General features: G+C 45.8%; 1 protein-coding gene across 2 annotated transcripts in view; it reads right to left on the bottom strand.

Moving 5' to 3' along the window:
• Positions 1-20,247, bottom strand: part of LOC114882724 — a 150,805-nt gene that overhangs the window by 89,786 nt on the left and 40,772 nt on the right. For both annotated transcript variants that reach the window (XM_029199687.2, XM_029199688.2), the window contains exon 3: positions 10,741-10,843. In XM_029199687.2, coding sequence (XP_029055520.2) covers positions 10,741-10,843 — 103 coding nt within the window. The remainder of the gene's footprint in view (positions 1-10,740; positions 10,844-20,247) is intronic.

Genomic DNA, 20,247 nt, shown 5'->3' on the forward strand with positions numbered 1-20,247 from the left:
ATTACGACAATTTTTATTAAAAAATTCACACATGTTTGCAAGGGTGCATTTAACGGAGAACAATCCCCACGGTTGTTGTTCCGGTACTATCTGTTTACAGGAAGACGATATTCTATTAACCGGGGCCAAGTAGTGTCACGTCGACGCAAACGTCCCCGGAGAATCAACCCTTTGCCGGTCCCTGCATAATCCACGAGCCCGTGGAGACGTAGGAAATTAGAGAGGACCCTCCCTTACTCCTCTCCGATCCAGTGAGGATGATTTAGGGCTGAATTATCAGGAGGAATCCAATAACGAGGCGAACGGAATACGCACCGCAATGAATTAAGATTCGGACCGTACCCTATCCGACTTTGTACATACATACACTGACCAATGTCCTGATCGACCAGTTGCCCTGGGCGATTCGTGCGTTACTCGTTTGGTTTCTTATCAGAATCGTCGATGGGATTAGAAATTAGGGGATGCACGATCAGTGGGTTAGAGTAAGAGAAAAATTGAGGAAACTATTCGACGATTCGAAATCCACGGATCAATAATAACTATTAGGACAATCACGGCTCGCCTCGCTCTCTCGGTAACACGGTCGACGAGCAATCACATGGAGAAATAAAAGGACGAAAGTTGTTATGACAGTCAGCAGCGGGCCATCCATCACTGAGATTCGGTCTCCATGGGCCGACCACCGACCAACTTATCCAATATTTAAGGTTTTGTCCCTCGCGGCCAGCCTGATATATCACTCGCATTAATATATATTTGCGGGGGAGATAACTCTGTATAGAAGATAGCGGCGGGAGGAAGTGGCCGTCGCGTAAATGCCCGCCAAGATTCGCTGTTTCTTCGCGAATAATGGATACCGTTTTATTTATCGCGTGCCCTTTGAAAAAATGAAACTGTTCGCCAATGACGGTCGTCTTTCTTTCGGGAATTCTATAGGGTGTGTTACATAGAAGTAACCGCTTGTCATTCGAAGGTAGGTAGCTGAGAACCAATTACCCTGATGCATTTGAAAAGCAGACACGCAACGATCCTTAACGACAGCTGTTAAATCAAACACCCGAGTAATCAAATGTGCTGCTACGGTCACTTAATGTTCGTCGTTCAACGATTCAATTTCCTGACAAAATGAAATTTGCGTTTCTTAGAATGTCATTATTCATTTTTTTTTGGTGAAATTTTCGAAAAATACCGGTGAGCCAAACACGCAGGGACCAGGTTTGCCGGAAGTCGATGTAATTGCAGGGTAACGTGATTATAGGTGGACGTTTAGCAACAGTGTCTTCGGGATTGATAAGAGAAACAAAATTTTCAGAGGCAAAATTGCGGGGACTAAGGAATTTCAGGGGCCGATTAGCTTGTCTCAGGGAACGATAAAATGCTAATCAACTTCGCTATTGCCCTTACGTTCATCAGAACCTTTTCTGTCGCTCTTATTTTCCCCCTCGGATGATCGTTTCCTAAAGATCCTGACTTTATTGCTCGGCAAACACGACACGGAGACCATTAAATTACCGAGTTGACGCAGCGTTATCGAAAATTGAAATTGGTTATAATTTCAGTGTTTTAAAAAAGTCCTTTTGAAATTTTGTTACAGTTAGATCATCGACGCGAACACGAACAGAGGATATTTAAACATAACCAGACCATAAATGTATAAAATTGTGATCGCATTCCGAAATAACTGGCTGCGAAACGAATCGCGTAAACGGATAATTTCGCGACGATCGTAAAATTTTCATTTGCGTCTCCGAAGGCGACTACGTTTACGGTAACGCACGGAGACGGCGTAACGAAGTCCGCAATAAAAGATAAATGATCCTCCAAGTAGTTTATTTAGGCGACGTATCATTTCCAGAATTTTATTAGCACGCACGATCGTTAAGCTAGAAATCACGCGGAAGACTCGTGTTCTCTCGCGTTTCCGCCTCGTCGACGACTTCCGTCGCCAGAATCAGCTCTATTTTTGCCTACAATGATTATCAAAGCGTTTAAGAAACGCTTCGAATAAAGAACACCTTTGAAACGACGCGAAATTACAATTATTCCAACATTGAACTCATTAGAGAAGCCAAATGAAATCACCAACAATTTCCACTTTGATCCTTCATCTATGGAAGGGTGAGAAACGAGGGAAAAAAATGAAAAGAGCTAAAAGAAGAGTTCTTGGAGGTCGTGACGAAGCTTGGAACTCGTTAAGGTCGTCTAGAGAAAGGGGTAAACGGGGTGGTGGGTTGTATCTCGAAAAGCACCGGACATAACGCTAACGCGGCGCATACAAACGGCCGCTAATGGCGCGGATAGCTTTTGTTGTTTTTAATTAACCCTTTCTTTTAAGACGGCCGCCGGGGTGAGAGGCTAGGCGATGGAAAAGGGTTGAAGGCACTCCTTCCTGCCTTATGTAGACCCTTTCTGGACCCCTTCGAGTCCCGTGGGCGATGTAAATATGCGGGGAATTGCACCTAGGAGACAGCTCGCGCTTCTCTCCTTCGCCAGACCTCCCTGCAATTAAACCTTCATCTAATTAGCTCGACTGATTGCCGGCGTACCCGCGGGATCGACCGGAAAGTGATTCCTCTTGCTCCTACAAGAATTTTAACCTCGATGCGGTTTATATTTTTTTACGTATATCGTACATACATATAGGTACGTTGTTTATCGCGAAAAATCAGATTCAGTTCTTTTTAAAATTTTTTTCAAAGATGAATATCTTTTCAATTTTTACTGCGCGAAAACATAAATGGCACTTGGCGTGTTTATCCAACATCTTCGAACGTGACAGCGATAGGCAAATCAAGTGGAATTATTGTGAGAAGCGTACCGAAACGGGTCTCCTTATCGAACGATTGATAAGTTTATTTTAACTCGCTGGTAATTAATTTTTTGTCAGTGCTCGCTAAGTAGCAGGGACATTTTATCTTCTGGCCCGATGGCAGACCACTGCTTTTGTGAACGCGTTAATACACTACCGTGTATTCTATTTTCGAAGAAAATCAGTTCGTCACGCGAAGAAAATTAGTTGAGACGTGGAAACGTGGCGGAGAAGCGTTTGAACCGTTGAAACGGACGCAAACTCGGAAGGTGGAAACAGAGAGGACTCGCAAAGAGAACGAAGAAGAATGATGTTAGTCGTCGGCGCTTTGTCGCGGTCACGGGGCTGTCAATCACCGGTGATAGGAGGCGACACATTAATCTCAGCAAGAGCTCGTTGACCGCACATCGTCCTCTGCTTCTCTGTGGTCAAATGTAGATCAAATGTAGATCAAATCTAGATCAAATGTACATTCAATTTCTTGAAACGCGATGCATCTTAACGAGCTAGGCGTTTCTCGTACGAAAACTTTTGTTAATTATTATTTTGACTAAAACAACCATACCTGCTCCTAATAATAGAGTCAACGCGTTAAAAGTGTCGAGTCTGCAGAAACTAAACCCCCTTCTCTTTCAAGTAACGGAACACTTCTCATAGATACCCCGAGTTCGATTCCCGTTTCTCCGAATATACTGGAAAGGTTCGCAGACACGCGAGAGGAATATTCGATGGCGAAACGCGACGTTTGCAAAAACTGACCAGAGCTGACAAATGCCCGAGGAGGCGTAGCCGGACGTGTTTACGAATGAGAAACGGACGGCGGGGCTATCCGCGTTATTAAGCGGCGCGTTTCCAGCAGGAATAGCGCCATTTGTTTGCCCCGATATCGCTCAGACTAATTCGCGTTTCGCTAGACTGCTCTAGACAAGAAGAAGGTGTTGCCTCCGTTTTCTTGGCATCGTTGATGGACGCGTTATCACGATCCCTTCAACGTCCTCAAGAACAAGCTGTTACCATCTTGACGTAGCCAGAAACCAGATCTTACCCTTCAAAATTATATCCTCCTATAATATCCTCGAAAAATGTTAGACGAAATAATCTTTCGCTCTAATGCCTACGGTTACAACTCTATACCCGTATACATACATATATAGCTACGGCTAGCGGCTGCCCAAATAACAGGGTACTATACAAGTGACAAATGAGGAAAATTTCAAACGTCTTCGACACTGGCACGTCCACCCCAATAAAAGAAAATTACCGAAATTCCGACGTAACGATCACCGTCTTCTAAGAACAGTGAAAAAAAGTGAAGTAACGGTGGTGAACGAGTATGACAGGGTTAAAAGAGCAACATCTGCGTATCCATCTGCGTGGCCGATTCGGCAGCTGTAAGATAAAGGAAGGAAGGAAGGAAGGAAGGAAGGAAAGGGTGGCCGCGGGCAACGAAAGACGCCTAGTCGAACAAACCATGGCACACCGTACAATGAATTTACGCGTCTTGGCGCGTGTACGATAAATCATTAAAAAGCCCTCGCCCAGAATGACACGCCGCGCCGCGGCGTCCCGTTAATAAATGCACCGGCAAACCGTGAATTACACCGGATCAGGGGTTGCTCACCCCCTATCTTTCACCCTCCCTCTTTCGAGCGCGCTCTCTCCGTCCTAACCATAGATATCGAAGCGTCGAATCTTCGTGTCGTAGGTTTACACGTGAAAGCCGAATAAATTTCTGTGTAATTGGCCCCTTTAGCGTGGACAGAAATCGTTGTTTGGAGAAATCGCGAGCCGGTGATTTGTGGAGGGAAACGATTTTCGGCTCTCGCTTCTGTTTCTCCAAGGGACATTGGAAATTGCTTCCCGGGAAATAATTATGGAAATGAAGCATTGTTTCTAACGACCGGATACAGACTGAACGAAACATCTGTAAATCGTGACCAGTTTTTTTTTTTTTTTTTCCTGAGGTGGAGCGAGAAATTAAGAAAAATTTTAACATTAATATCGTCGGTCTACGATATTCATTTTCGAAGAAAACGAAAAGTCATCCCCGTTAAATCCATCGATTCTCCCATTGTTCGCGTTGATGGCGAAACAATACGCGGACAGATGGCCGAGAAAAGCACCAGTCACCGCGACAACCTTCCTGGTGGAAAGTTTTCCAGCGGGGGTGCATTACGCCCCATTAAGGGACGGGACACGTCGCGCCTTTTAAGACCGAAAAACGCGAGCCTATTTGTTCTAATATGAAACCAATGCTAATGACGATATATCATATTCCCTTCGTAGCAACGAACCAACGTCACTATGAATCACCAGCGAGATGCTAATGTACCAATTTATCTTTGGCTCGGCTTTATTAAGACTTAGTTTTTCTCTGCACGAAGGCAATGCGGCTTTCACGCCGTTCGAATCATTTTTTTTTTCACTCCCTTCCCTTGATTTTCATTCGTAGATACATATACTCGTATAAAGGAAGATCGATATCGAGGGGTCGAAGGAACACCGATGGACAAGCATGGACGGAGGACCGACAAATTCCAGTGACGGAACGAACGCTCGTCAATCATCGTACGATTTGCTGGTTACGATATCGTACTTTTAAATTTCCTTGAAATATCTCAGACGATCGATTATCTCTTCTTTCGAATACTTTGGATCGGATTTGAGAGTATTTTTCAAAGCAATTATTCCATCCTGTACCTGTTGGTTTTTCGATCGAAGTAGATACACTTGGCAAAGGGTGAGGCAGCGATCGCACCTCGCGCTTGAAATAGCTCGCGTGGCTACCATATGGGCACGGCACGGGCCAGAATGTCCCTCGATAAATCCGGCCAGCATAGAGATTTGTCACGCGGTCGAAAATAGACGCGAAATAAGTAGAGTGAGTTGAAGCGAAGCTGGCTGTCGAACGCGCGAGAGAGACAAACAACACGGTGTCGATGGAAAGGGATGACGCGGTTGGTGGGCCTCGACGTCTCCGCGTAAACACCAAGGCGCCGCGGCGCTTTACGACGCCTCCGGACTACGAGCCGTGTTTAACTTATCCGAGACTTTCTGGCACAAACCATTTTCACTGCCGGCTTCGAGCGACGACACGCGCGTCGAACCGTGCCCACCCTCTCCCAGCCTCGCGACGCATCGCGCCGCGACGCGACGCCTTCCGTAAACCGTCAGCCGCGAAAGCCTTTCGAACGCGTTCCATGTGGAGAACGCTTGTTGCGCCTTGTCAAACCATCCTGATTTTAATCGAATACCGACTTTCAAATGAAAATCGAATCGAATCGAATCGAATCGAATCGAATCGATGCTCCATGTTCGAACGAATGAAAAATGTTTCGATTTCGACCAGTTTTCTTATTTCAGCCATTTTTTAGCAATCAAGCTAACAGACACTTGACCAGATTACAATGAAACTGATTGCAGAGTTTCGAACAGCCTCTTTAGGGGACACTGTTAAGAATTGCTGTTGCAACTGTAAAAACTTGATCCTCGAGAAGAATCTCGATCGAAAATTACTGGACACAGTTTATCGTGTCGTGAATAAAATTATTGCGAGCAAACGAATCTCGATAGATTCGCGAAAGCAAGATTTATCGCGCAGATATATTAGCCGGTTGGAACTGTCAGCCATCGAGCACGATCAACGTGCACGATTGTCGACCGTGACCGATGATTTCGCTAAAAAATGACCCTGTTTACCAACCAATGAATTCTTGAGTCTGCTGTTATCCACGAACGACCTAAGATCATCCGATTCTAAATTTCCAGTTGGTTACGAATGTTGCGACTACGACACTACGTGTGTAATCTCCTTTTTATTTTATTACGTATATGTATGTAGTCAGTATCAGTGAAAGGGTAGAACCGGAGTTGAAATATTTCGCTTACTCCTAGGTATTTCCGCTTCCTAGCGATTCGACGTTATCGCTAAAGTAAATAAGCTGCCGCCCGTATCCAGACGTGCTAATAGATTCCCCTAGGAGGGTGCATCTCAGAATAAATGCCCTCCCTAGCGACATTGTTCATCATAACAGCTCGTACAACGAGGGAGGGAGATCGAAGACACCAGAAGACAACGAATCGAGAGATAAATAGAGAAATGGAGCAGATAAGAGGAGGAGACGATCCGTGGAACGTCCAAGGTGGTAATCAAAGCATCCCTCTTTCTCCTCTAGACGATATTCGCGGTTGTCTCCCTCCTTTTGGCGAGCACGAGAGACAAATCGCTGTCGGGTCGCACGAGGAGATTGAGCTGCCAGCGAATGCACATCAATCTGTATCAACTTGACTATCAATATTTAATCCTAATCCAGAGAATTGCTGTTCGTTCCGTGGGTTCGGCTGCGACAATATTTTATCGATTCTTACAAATTATACTGTCTACAATGAATTCACAATACCTATCTACTCCCTTAATTCAGTCAGTTCGAACAAAGCTCAGCCAATTCTTAAGAATCTCGATTAATCCAAGCCTCTCCAATTTTCCAACACTTGCCATTAGTTGATAATTTATAGAACGTGATTGTTCAAGAATAAGAAGAAAAGTAACAAGGTTCCTGTCACTAAAGAACTGGCAAAAAGAAAAAGGGAGCGCAGACAAGTAGTGGCGATCAGTCCGCGACGCGACGGGCCACCGGGTCCACGTCGATTAAAGACTGCTGCGTAACGAGTGTTTCGTCCGATCGTTCGTGTAATTAATGGCGGACTGTGTGCAGGTAGAAGCAGCGCCGTGTAATAATCGGTAATTACTCACGGTAATTAAATAATGCGTTTATCGCGGCGCGATCGAGCGGATGGGTGGCCCGAATCGCGTTGCCTCTCCACCTAACTAAACCGGCTATGATCCGCGGCTCACGACCTTATAAATAAATTCCTTCCACTTTGCTCACGCCTTTCTACCTTCCTTCGAACTACGCTAGTTTACACGCTAGTTTACAAGCTACCTACTTTGGAGGAAAAGTTTCCTAAATTAAAGCTCGAATGGATGCAGTGAACGGGGTGAATTGGAAATTTTCGTCCCTCGTAAAACTTGAAGGCAAAGCCGAAAGCCAAGACACGCGTTTTCTATCGCGATACTGCGCGAAAACGCGAGGGACTTCTGGGAAGGATATGGTCGAAGGACGAAAAGATCATTAGCGATCGACGGGTTTCACGATGAAAACTGTATTGAAGCGATCTCCTCGGAAAGACAGACACGTCCCGTCGATATAAATAAAGTATACATATCGAGGGTAAAAAGAGAGAGAGAATCTGACACAACGACGGGTCAAATGAAAAATGCCGAGACGGACGATCAATGTAAATATATTCATGACGTGGGGTGGCTGAGCGGCACGAGGATGCCAGATATACACATACATAGAGAGACTTTTATAGGATGGGGTTCGTCGAGGACTCGATGGCACTTGGACGGCACATAATTCACTCTTTGGCAGCTCATTACAATTTAAAAAGGCTTTTGTCAGTGCTGCTCTGCACCGTGATTTCTTACGAGCTCGCCACTTGCTCTCGTCTGTCACCTTCGAGACAGCGATGCAAGCCTTTCTCCCCCGCAAGGAGGTGTTCGTGAAACGAAGGAAAAATGCGCGCATCGATTTGACCGTAAATGAAAAAAAAAAAAAAAGGAAAAAAAAAAAGAAAAAAAAGGTATTTCAATAGGAAAGAACGGTGGTGATTATGATGGAAGCGTAATCTGTAGCTTGGCTAGACGAGGGCCATCCCGAGTGCACGCGATGCATCGCGAAGGAATAGGTTAAGGTACGATGAAAAACGTTTAATCGGCGTGGATAGAGGACGTAGATGACCGGTTTACCAGGCACGTAAAGTATTGGAAGAGAACTTGGGCAAATTTTCCCCTGGTTGGCTAGGCTGAATTGCTCGCTCTCTATATTACTAGGAATTTCAAGCATGCGTATCCGGTCTAAGGTTACACGAGAGCAGAAAGAAATTCTCCAGTCGCGGTTTAATCCTCTGCTCCAACTATTTATTAGATGCACGTACCCTACCATGTTCTCGATGAATTTTACCCTTTTCAACGCGTCTTTCACGTGCAAGGTTAAAAGATTCTTTCACGGAATAGATCACTTTCTTGGAGATCACGAACACTGTACTCTTTACCGCGACGAACAGAGAGCAATTGTGCGCTTCGACGTAAACATTCTCTTACGTCAGTGGCTTCTGTAACAAAACTTTCGCAACTTTTCAGACGGATACTGTCACGATGTCGATTAGAACGATTATCCCGGTACCGTTAATCGGAACTTGAAAAATTGAAAGGCCCTCGAAATCTTTTAGTCACGAGAAAACCATCTCGAATGCATCTTCTCTAGAGACGATAATTTTATTAAGAACGTCGCCCAAGGGATAATCACGATTTCAAGCGAGGTGGACGAAGATTAAATCGCGAGATCTATTTGTCACGGTACATACCGCTCAAGGTGCAACAAAGCAGCTCGGACTCGGCTGTGACTCGGCTCTTTCGTGGCGAACGACAAATCGTCGTCGTGTCTGATCTGTGAAGCAGCAAGAGAACGGCCAGGGCAAACTGAACCGGTCCGTGTCGACTGTTCGGGGATTTCTAATTTCAGTCCTGCCGTGGCAAAAGAGAAACGATTCTGAGACCGTTTCCGAGACCGTTTCCGAGACCGTTTCCGAGACCGATTTCCAGCAATTACAGGGATCGTCTTTTGTACGGGCGATTTTGATGAATGGCCCGGCTCGATTCGTGTCGACAGGCAGAGTCGTCTTACTAAAATGCCGGATTGCTTCGAAATCGGGTCACGGAATGATTGGAGAGACCAATCTTCTCTATTTTCGATACCTACATATTTCAACGATTTCGCTGTTCTTGGAATACTATAGTCTTTTAATTAATTATTGAAGTAGAATGGATTAATAAAAAACGAATGGTTTTCATTTGAATCGTAAGTGGAACGTGTGTGGTCCGCGAATGACGAACTAAAACAGCCTCGTGTTTACGTTTCAAGTCTTGTAAATTGGGTCAACTTTGTTGGGTTGCCCTATCGTAGACAGATGTAAGTACTCATATACAGACTGTTCTAACGTGAAAAATCGTTTAGAATTTTCTTCTATTTTTTTCAACGCGACACAGAAGAATCGTTCATCTATCTTACTACGTCATAAAAAGAACAAAAAGAAGAAGAAGCTATCTAGAGGAAAATGCAACTGCGTTCCCGTGGGACGTAGTCGAAGCCCGAAATTGATATGTATTCCGTGCCGTACCGGGTCCAATCTATCGCGGGTCAAGCAGTCGGAATTTTAAGCACGATACACACCATCGTACATCGACATCTCCCTCTAGACATCGATAGAAGGGTATTCTGTACGAGTAATATAAGGGGTGTCTTGGTCAAATTTAAGTTGAACGAAATAAAAGTTAGTTAGAAGAATTTCAGCAGAGTTCTCATTTAATCTCCTTCCTATTAGCGCAAACTATAGTCGTTATTTGAAACGCGACGACCTATAGTGGAAACGATTACTTAAAAAAATACTACACCCAGTATATTTCTTGAGATCGTTGCAGCTACGCGATCGGTTCTTCCATACATTCGAAAACTTACGAGGACATAAAGTGCTGCCCTCGTATACATACATATATGGCCGATACGTATGCATAGACGCGCGTGTGCCCAGCAAGCGGATCGCGTGCGCGGTCACAGAGAAGGGTGGAGCGAAGGTACGGCACTGGTCATCCTCGGAAAATTGAATTTCGTCCCTGAGGGCCGGTCGGATGAAGTATGCTGACAGTTGGAAAATTTGCGTTTAACCGTGTGCACGCTAAAAATCTTCGACGTGGATTCTTAAATCGAGGCTACTTTACCCTCTATTCGATTTTATCAGCCGTCTTCGTCCCTTTGATAAGGGATTGAAAATAGTAGGATATAATAATGAAAATTTGAGGTACTCACCGTGGAGTACCCAGCCGTGATGACACCTGTCGCAGTACCGGATGTGCCGCTTTCCAGGGGTGAACGAGTCGCAGGAACATCCGTTGACAGTGCATCGTATGGACTGCAATCAAACCGAAAGCAAAATTATCATAAGTTCATAAGCGAGGGTTACATGTATTTATTAAAAAAAAAGTGAGCACGATGAAGATGATGTTAGACGGTAAAAGGGCGTCCATTTAATAAGGATCGGAAGTTTGCCTTAGTGCAGATCCGTGTCGGTTACTGGGAAACTTTTACGGAAGATGAAAGAGGAGGAATCGGTAGGTTTCTTCTTCGTTTCCTTTTTTTCCTTCTCCGCTCTTGTTTCGGATGCAACGAAGCAACGGCTGGCCAAGCGTTGGCTGCAGCTAACTCTGCCACGAAGGAAAATAAACTTTTCTGCCGCGAACATAAAGTAATACCCGATCCAAGCGGTTGCCTCCTTTCAGCCGGGGGCACAGGATTGGATGGTTGCTCCCAAGGGGTTAATTTCGTGCCGAAGGGCGGAAAATATTCACGGTTCCTTAAAATCCGACGAGCTTCGTCTCTTTTGCGAGCTCCCTCTGGGGTGGCGTTATGCCAAACGGTCACTCAAAATACCACACCCCCTTTTTCTTTCCTTCCTTTACTCGCCTGCGGCATCGATCCTTTAATCCGCACCAAACTGTCCGAGATACGATTTGTCCCGTTCGAAAATAAAACTCGCCCCTTTAAGGAAGGATCCAAGTTTTTAGATATAGCGCCACCCCTTCCAGAGCATCAGCACCTGAGAAAACGCTATTGCGTCTCGATGTGTCGTGGTGGAGTAACAGGGGTGAAACTCGTTGCTGTTATAGCGTTATAGCGGCGTGTGCCGCTAATATAAAGACAAATGAAGCGACGTGCGAACCACCTTCATCGGCCATGTGTCTTTATAGAGACAGCATCCCAGTGCCACTATGGAACCACGTTCGCGGGAAATCTTCTGTCGTGGGTAAACGGAAGCTGGTAACACGCGACGCTCGACAAAATGTTCGCAGTCGACGAGTTTTATTAGCTTCGCAGCGGGTTATTTATTCGGAACGGCGACAGATTATATGGCGATATTAGCGGTTGCTTGCTAAGGCGGAAGGGAGACTGCGTTCGCATAAAACAAAATTCCTGTCACGCTTTTTGTATTCAACCCCTCCAGTTAATTCGCTCTGTTTTCTCTGCTTTCAAAATGGTAACTAGGGTCTGAAGAATTTCATGATTAATCCGCTTTTTAGGACTTATCGTTAGATAGGGGTGCTTTTTCTACCGCGAGGACACATTTGTCCCTGATTTCTTTGCATATTCTTCAGGGTTCTGCTGCACTGTCTTCAGCTATCGGTGCGTACGGAAGGCAATAACGTTTTTACGAGCCACGAAACATTTATTGCTGGCTCTCCGCCGCGCTCTGCCGTTTTATCATCTTGTTCCTTCGCTTAATACTCCCCGTTTAAGGACGCCACGAGTAGCTTCTGTATATTTTTCGCAGTTGTATATCTTTCGATTAGACTGGCAAAGACGAGTTCATCAATTTACTGTTTAAAATAAAAATAAAAATCGAGCCATACTCGAAGCAGCTGATTAATCGACTCGTTTCGCCAACTAATGAAACACGTTCGCGTTTCTGCGCTCGTGTTACCGTTCGATCGAATGATCGTTAGAGAAGGATGTAACGAGGAAAGAAAAATAGAATTGATAGACGGAGCTGAGCGATCTTAAGCTTTGAAACTCGCTTTTTCAGATGTCGGACGAATGAACTTTCAGGCAGAGCTTTAACCCTCTGATACCTGGTTTGCACTCTAATGAGCTTCTGAAAAATTTTGCAACCAGTCTTGAAATTCTGTTGAAATTCTTTCGTTTGATATTTCCATTTTCTAACTCGTTAGGAGAATAGAGTTTTCGAGCCTCGTTGAGTCGAGGGTATCGATCGATCATGATCAACGACAGCCGGAATCGATCGCTGAGATGGCTGTTTCGAAACTGGCGGCTGCAGTTAATGTGTCCGAACAAAAAAGATGTTCAACCGCTAATTTCGGCGCCCGTTCCACCGTTTTTTCAGCCCCGCGACACAATGAAAGCTGCGTGTAACGCCACGTGGCTGAAAAGCGAACAATGTTCGCACCTTGCGTCTTCTTAATTGGACGCGTACACATTGCAATTTCTTTGAAACACCACAGAAGAATGCGTTTACCAACAAAATCACTTACAGCCAATAACGTTTCGTTGAAATTTTGATAGATTTACTACTCATTGCGATGTTCGCAAAATCGATCCGACAACGATTTTCGTCATGTACGATCGAATAAAGAGGAGAAGCGTCTAAATTTCACATGGTAATATCTCGACAACGAAATGAAACATGCCTGGTGTACAGTTGCCGGCATGTAATCCGAACGAGCAACAAGCATGCGTTTGGCCAGCCAACAATGGATATTACAACATATCAGAGAACGATAATTAATTGCGCGGATATGGATTACACGAACCACGCAAACGTATATTTCCAATCAATAGCGCCGACGATTGTGGCAGCAATGATGATCATCATCATTATAATCCGAGTGGTGGCACAGTTCTCCGCAATATGCGAGCGTATTGTTAAATATATCAATGGGAAGGATGAATTTTGTTTGTAATTTGTTAATGAGGTAAACGGTATTGTGCTACGAAACGTGGATCGAGTTAAGGTAAACTCTGTGAAACAATTCGTCTAGGAAGAAATCGCGTGGCAATTTCCTGCTTTCTCCGCTTGAAAGATAAAAAAGAGGTTCGCACTTGAAACGTAGCAGTAAATACTCGACGCTACGTAAGCTAAATTTCGAAACCGAAAACTCGATGGCCACTCGGCACAGATATCTGCTATAGATACGGGCCAATTTAATTTCCCAAGCCAGCTTCCACCACTCTTTTTAATAAAATCCTTTTGCCGACTTTGTATAACAACATCGGCGTTAGCGATACCGGACAAACACGGTATTTTCCGGCGGCGGCGCGCGGATAACGGAGAATCGACTACTTTTAAGGCAAGCTCGAATACTCGTGCTCGATCTACCTAAAATTCGACATAACGTTCGTTGAATTGCTGCCGATCTGCTCGTTGATTTCAACACCGGCCACGCACGATTCAAAGAGAAACAGACAGATCAGAGATCAGGATAGAAGGAGAAAGTAGTGAAGGACGATCACGTGGATGCGGTATGCAGGTTTGCACCGATACCAAATCCGACCGACAAATGTACCTATACGTACATAGGTATATCTATGTATGTATGTACAATACATATAGTGTAGGTTCGTGTTTAATGAACGGCGGCTAATCTGGCCGGTTGGAAACGCAACGCAACGCTAACACAGCCGGCCAGAGTGCAGCGCACCAACTATCTCGTTCATCGTTGCAAATTAATTTGACCAGAGCGCGAATTAAAGCTCAAGTATAAAGCCTGGCTAACGTTCGTGCCTCGACTCTGAAGCCCATTAATGAGTTCGAGGATTTAAGCTGGCCCGCTGTGTTTCGCTGATCGAATCCATTCGTTTCCCTTTCGCGCCCTATACGAACCTCCCACCTACCCTTTTCCTCGCGGGCTAAACTGCCACTGCGCTGATCCGATTCCCTGCCATCTAAGCCACGGTTACATTCGACGATCTACATGGATTACCGCATTACACCATTTTCATCGATGAAAATCGAATTGCGATGGCTCGCAAACGCTTGCTGACCATACAAAAATTATCCCATTATTATATCTTGTCGCATCATCAATTTATTACTTCCGTGCTGCGATTCATCATGCATAATCATCGAGTGAAGTAAGCGTTAATCTCTCTGCATTGTGCGCGTAGTATAATACGATAAAAAGAAAAGGTATTCTCAATGGAAGATGATGGGTTGAAATCGGTTGAAATGGATTAAAGTGTCACGTGTCGCGTGTAACAGCACCGTTTTGCGAACGATTCTTGTCTCGAAGGGGCTGCCATCCATCGACCATTACGCTATTATGGTTCATTTTCGATCGTGGCACGGCACAAGGTGTGGCCGTCATGTCAGGATGAAAAGCAGAGGAGAATCGACGCGACGCAACGCGACGCGACGTTACGGCGCGCGGCAACGAGACTGGAGAAAATGACGATCGATTCCTCGGGGATGGCGACTCAATCGGAAATTGCCGATGGATAGACACGATAGACGAAAATTCGCTCTATTAAAACGTCTAGTCATTTATTTGCTTTTTGCCACCCTCGTCGCGTCGGCATCTCGATCTCGACGATCCTTGCCGTTTTTTTATTAATCTAACTAAAGAATCTATAACCGATGTTCCGCACCCCTCGATTAGAAATCTTGGTGAACGCGTGTCTATGTCGGGTAAACGCAGCGGAATAAAATAGAAGGCACACGATCCACGGGGTCGTTCCTCATCCTCGTGCGTTTTATGTGTGGCGGAATAATGAAATGCTAACAGCCTGGCTACGTTTAGCATATTGTCGCGGCCACAATGGCAATTTGCGTGATATATCTGGCCGTTTTCTCGGGTCGCGTTCAAATGTAGCGGAATTAAGTGGCCAAACGGCTGCGGAAGAGACGCGTATTTCGTAGCAGAACGGACGTTTGCCAAAAACCACAAGAATAAATAATCCTATGGGCCACCTTCTCACGAACGAAACTGTCTTGTGATATCTCGAACGATAAAACCTTTTCGGTATTAGTTACGAGAAGAAAAATTGGCCATAAATTAAGGAAAAGCAACGATAGTGGGTCGATAGGTGGTTCCAAGGAAAATGAAAAATTTGCGGCAGGTCGATTAGTCCCTTCGAGAGAAAAGGGGCCGCAAAGATTATTCCGCGACGCAGAAGAAGTAGTCGGGTCGTGGGTCCTGCGTGGACGATAAATATCGTGGTGGCGAGGACAAAATATCGCGAAATAAGAAAGGCTTTACGAGCTGGGTTGACAGACGGCACCCTGAGGAGCACTAAGTCAACGCCTATGCTAACTTTCGGTCTGACCACCCTTCGCTATTTACGACCGATGAAATAATATCACCCCGATTGCTGGCTTTGCTCCGTCTAGCTTGAAATGTAGCAACATTTGAACGCCCCAGTTGAAAGAGGTGCGATTGCTCAGAAAATGTTTCTCGTGGTTAGTCGTAAGTCGTAAGTCTCAATTATTTAGGAAAAATCATGAGAACCAGAGAGCCCACTTCTTTTTCCTCTTTTGTTCCAGACTCGACCGTGTCGACAGGTAGCGGAAAGGCGGGTAAGGGTGCTTTTTAAATCTCATTATTACAGCTGCTGGGCAACGCGAAAAATAAGCGGGTCTTGGGAGCAGCTACCACCGAACAGGGTGGCCAGCTTAATCCAGACCGGCTTAACCATGAAACGACGATCGCGCGTGCATTCCGCCCAGCCACGCGCCCTGGATTTCTTTTTTAATGCGATAACAAGAACAATGACGCGATTTCTCGTGTCCCTCATTCCATTATAGGATTTAATAACATCATTTTTCACTCGCTCACAGCACGAGAATCAGAGATTAAAATAAAGGGCGTCTTTTATTAGAAGGAATTGAATTTTGGTTTCTGACTTTTGCTTTTCTTTTTCGCATTCGCTCAGAGTCGGGATTGTTTTGAGAAGAGGCGCGAGGAATTTCCAAAGGATATTAAGGATGCGACACGACCAATAAGTTTCAGTGCTCGTGTTCGCCGCGTCGACCGCCCTCGTCCCCTCCGATGAATTATGAACGCTTCGCGGTCTTGTGTTTCTCGCGCGAGTATTGCACGTTCACGAGGTTCGCGCCGACTGCGCGTGCATCACGCTAAACGAATAATAAACACGTGTACTGTCTATGCGTAATAGATGCGACTGCGTGTAGGTACATACCTACTTCAATTGTCGAATGTACGAATGTCGTTTAGTTCAGAAAAGAAAAATAAGAGAAAAGAGCGAACTTTCTTTTCCACGATTCCGTGGGCCAGGAACACAGAGGTCAGAAGATCGAGGCGAGTCGCACCCCTACTCTTTCACCAGCAGATATCGAAGCAGTGTAACGCCAACCCCGTTGGGCCCGGTCGATGCATGATATATCGGCTCGTAAAAATCGCTGAGAATAAAATATCTTGGTAGGATCCGAGGGCGAAGGTCGGCGTCGCCGAAAGGGCCCCTTGCCGCGGCGCAACGCGTTTATGGGTGACCAGGTACACGTACTCAACGGCCCTCGCACACGTACCCATAGGTGCGAACATTGTTAACAAGTCCCGTATTTTATACACTCCTGAAGAAACAACCAGTCGGCTGCTGACAAGGGGATCATCCGAACCAGAGGTGCTCCGTTATACCTATTCTCTTTCCACCATTTTCACATTAACGATCATATTTGTTTTTCTAAATAAAATTAAGGCAGATAAAGGCGCCACCTGATTGATTTCCGACGTCCATTATCACGCTTTAAGATGACGTTAAACTACTGAAACATACTACTCAAACATATTTCCCTGGCAGATAGTGTAAATAATTTCTGATCGATCGGATATCAATTGCCGGGACACCATAGGATGATCGTGCATTTACATATAGATAGCGCTGTCAATGTAAATTATTACGTCGATAACCGACGGATAGATAAATCAATTTATTCTCGTTTCGAGGCGTTCCTTTCTCTTCCTTTTTTCCTTCATTTTTTAATAAATATTTCGTTCAATAACGCATCACGCGATCGAAAATACATGGAGAAACAATGTCGCGAGATTTGAGAACCTCCTCGATGGTGGACGGCGACGATATTTTCAAAGGCTGTTACTCGACCGGCCATAATTTCAAGCATAAACACTGATTTGGCACGAGCGTTCGACTTGAAGCCGCGTTCTTTTTTAACCCAGACCGCGTCACGGAACAATGAAGACTGTTTACCGTGATTAACTCCTTCGAACGAGAGCGAAAAGACGAGCGCGGCCATCGATTTACACTTCACCGACCGGATGACTCATTGAACCGTTTCACTTTGCACGTGGCGTGGAAAATCTGCCAAAAAATTTCTTTTTTAAAGAACAAACTCAAAACGCAAGAACAAAATCCACTCGTAAACATTGATTCTGTGAGGCGAAAATTGAAAATTCGTTTCCTTATTCAGCTCGGGTCCATGGTGAACGGGGGTTGGAAAAGGGTTCTCAGTTCGCAGACCGACGAGCTCGCTTCTGTTCGGTCTAGTCGGTTTCGCGGAACAAGATGGAAGGGGTAGGATGATGAGAGAAAGTAGGAGGACGAGGAAAGGGTGAGAGAAAGAGTGCGTGGAGAGTAAAGCAGAGGAATAAACGGCGGAGAAGAGGTTAGAAGAGAAAGAGGAGATGGAGAGGATTGGAAAGGGGATCGCTGCCTCCTGCACGCTGGCCCCCGGGGGCGGTGTATTGATCCGGAGGCGGCGGCGGCGGCGGTCATCCGACCGCTAATTAAATGCCAATCGCCAACCTCATCCCCGTCAACTTCCCCTGCCGTCGTCTCATCCCCACTATGCCACCCCTTCCTTTATCCAACAGCCACCTCCCACCCTTTCTCCACTCAATTCACCCTCTACTTGCTCCGCACGTCGGGTCTCCAACGAACCCGTCCCCTTTGAACCCACGCACCATCGCCATATCCTCTGTGATATCGCCATATCCTCAGCCCAACCCTCGCTTCTCGCTTCTCGCTTCTCGCTTCTCGCAAACGATCCTGGTATGCGACCTGGCTAACCTTTATTATACTCCCTGCACCCCATCCTGTTATTCTCTGCGTAGCTACTGATTCTTTGTGATTTGCTGACCGAGCATGGTGTTTTACGATTTTAACCCCTTTGTTAATAACTGGCGCTCACGTCGTGTCCATTTCAACCACAATCGTTGCGTTGGGTTCATTTCGTAAAATTTTTAGCGATATAAGATCTTTAGTAGATACAAGCTTTCCCGTCTCCTCGTGATTTACTCGAGTACTTTTCGCACAGCGAACCAAGTAAGCCGGTCACGTCCGAATGGAGTTTGGTGGACTCGAAAGAAATCGAGGGAGAATGGGAGAGAAAAAAACGGGATAGCCAGAAGGGATCAGCTGAGTTCTTCCGAAAGCAAAGTCCCATGGGAAGTCAATCAACCGACCTTTCTTCGTGACTCGCGATTTCGATCCCGCAAAAATTCCAATAGCTGTCGAAATTTTCTTAAAATATGCAGCGTCACCGGTTTACAACTAAAACAATCCACGAATAGCCAATGAAAGAAACCACTACAGGCTACAAGGTTCCATTGAAGCGTTCTAAAAAAGCATTTAGCTGTTGGTGTGGAGTAGGCGGTTCGAATGATCAAACGCGAAATCGTCGATCGATCCGCTCGATCCGCTTGATCCGGCCGGCAGAGGTCTGGTCGAAGAGGGCAAGCGGGTCGGTGCGGTGGTTTAATCGAGCATTAGACGCGAGAAGCCGCGTCGAGGAGGAAACGACGTCACCGGTGATGATCGATTTCGCGAGAGTGGCAGGCCACTCCTGTGTACACCCACACACAACAGAAGGCGTACACAGGCGAGCGCGAGTACGCTGCCACTATATTAAATCGAAAGCGAGTGCTTCCGAGGCAACTGGCTTTTTCAGAAGCGAGCTCCCATTGGCGGCTCGAGTAGCCCCTTCTTTATTCGAGGCGGTGTTAATTGGCGCGGAAGTAATTAAGAGATGGCCACCCCTCCGTCCCGACAAACCCCTGGCTAACGAGCGAACGCTGCTCTGGGAGATGGCAGCGTCGTGATTAATAACAAGGTCCTCTCCAAACCTTGGCGCGCAGCCTCCGCGTCGAAAGGTTGTAGGTGAAATTCCTCTTCGATGCTAGCCAGCCGAACCTTCCCGTAAGTAAGTAGGTACGTCGCTGTGAGAAAAGATTTTTTCGTGTCGATCTCGCAAACGAGATCCAGTCCAGTGTCCTTAACATTCCATAGGGGAGAAAAAAAAAAAAAAAAAAATGATTCTACTAAACGATCGATTGTCTCGGTCTGGGGATTCGAAGACGAGCGGCTTCTAATCGTTGCATCGAACGAAATTGTGGCCCCGGTTATTTGGCCGATCGGAAAGAATCGATCGAAAGCTGCAGGCCAGTCGACTCGGTCCGATCAGCAATAGGATCTCGAAAAACGAGGAGAGCTCTATGTAGCTCTGCTCTTGGTCCCGGGGCAGGGCGTAGACATATTTATATATCGATCGGATATTTATGAAGATTCGGGAAGAACGAACGGTGATCCGCATCTGCCGCGCCATTAACCTAACCCAGGCCCCGTAGCTGGGGGCGCCAGGTGTGACCTCCTCGCTTGCTTCTCTAATGACGAAGAGCCGCGATAATCCCAACAGCCGCGTCGATCCCTTCACGGATACACGGAAGAGATTGATACGACTCGATGGGAACCAAACCTATCCTCCGATTTCTTGCGCGCTTCTCCTTAAAATCGCTGGCTACCTCCATTTTCAACAATTTCACCCATACATAC

The sequence above is a fragment of the Osmia bicornis genome, chromosome 4, assembly GCF_907164935.1.
Source record: "Osmia bicornis bicornis chromosome 4, iOsmBic2.1, whole genome shotgun sequence".
NCBI lineage: Eukaryota > Metazoa > Arthropoda > Insecta > Hymenoptera > Megachilidae > Osmia > Osmia bicornis.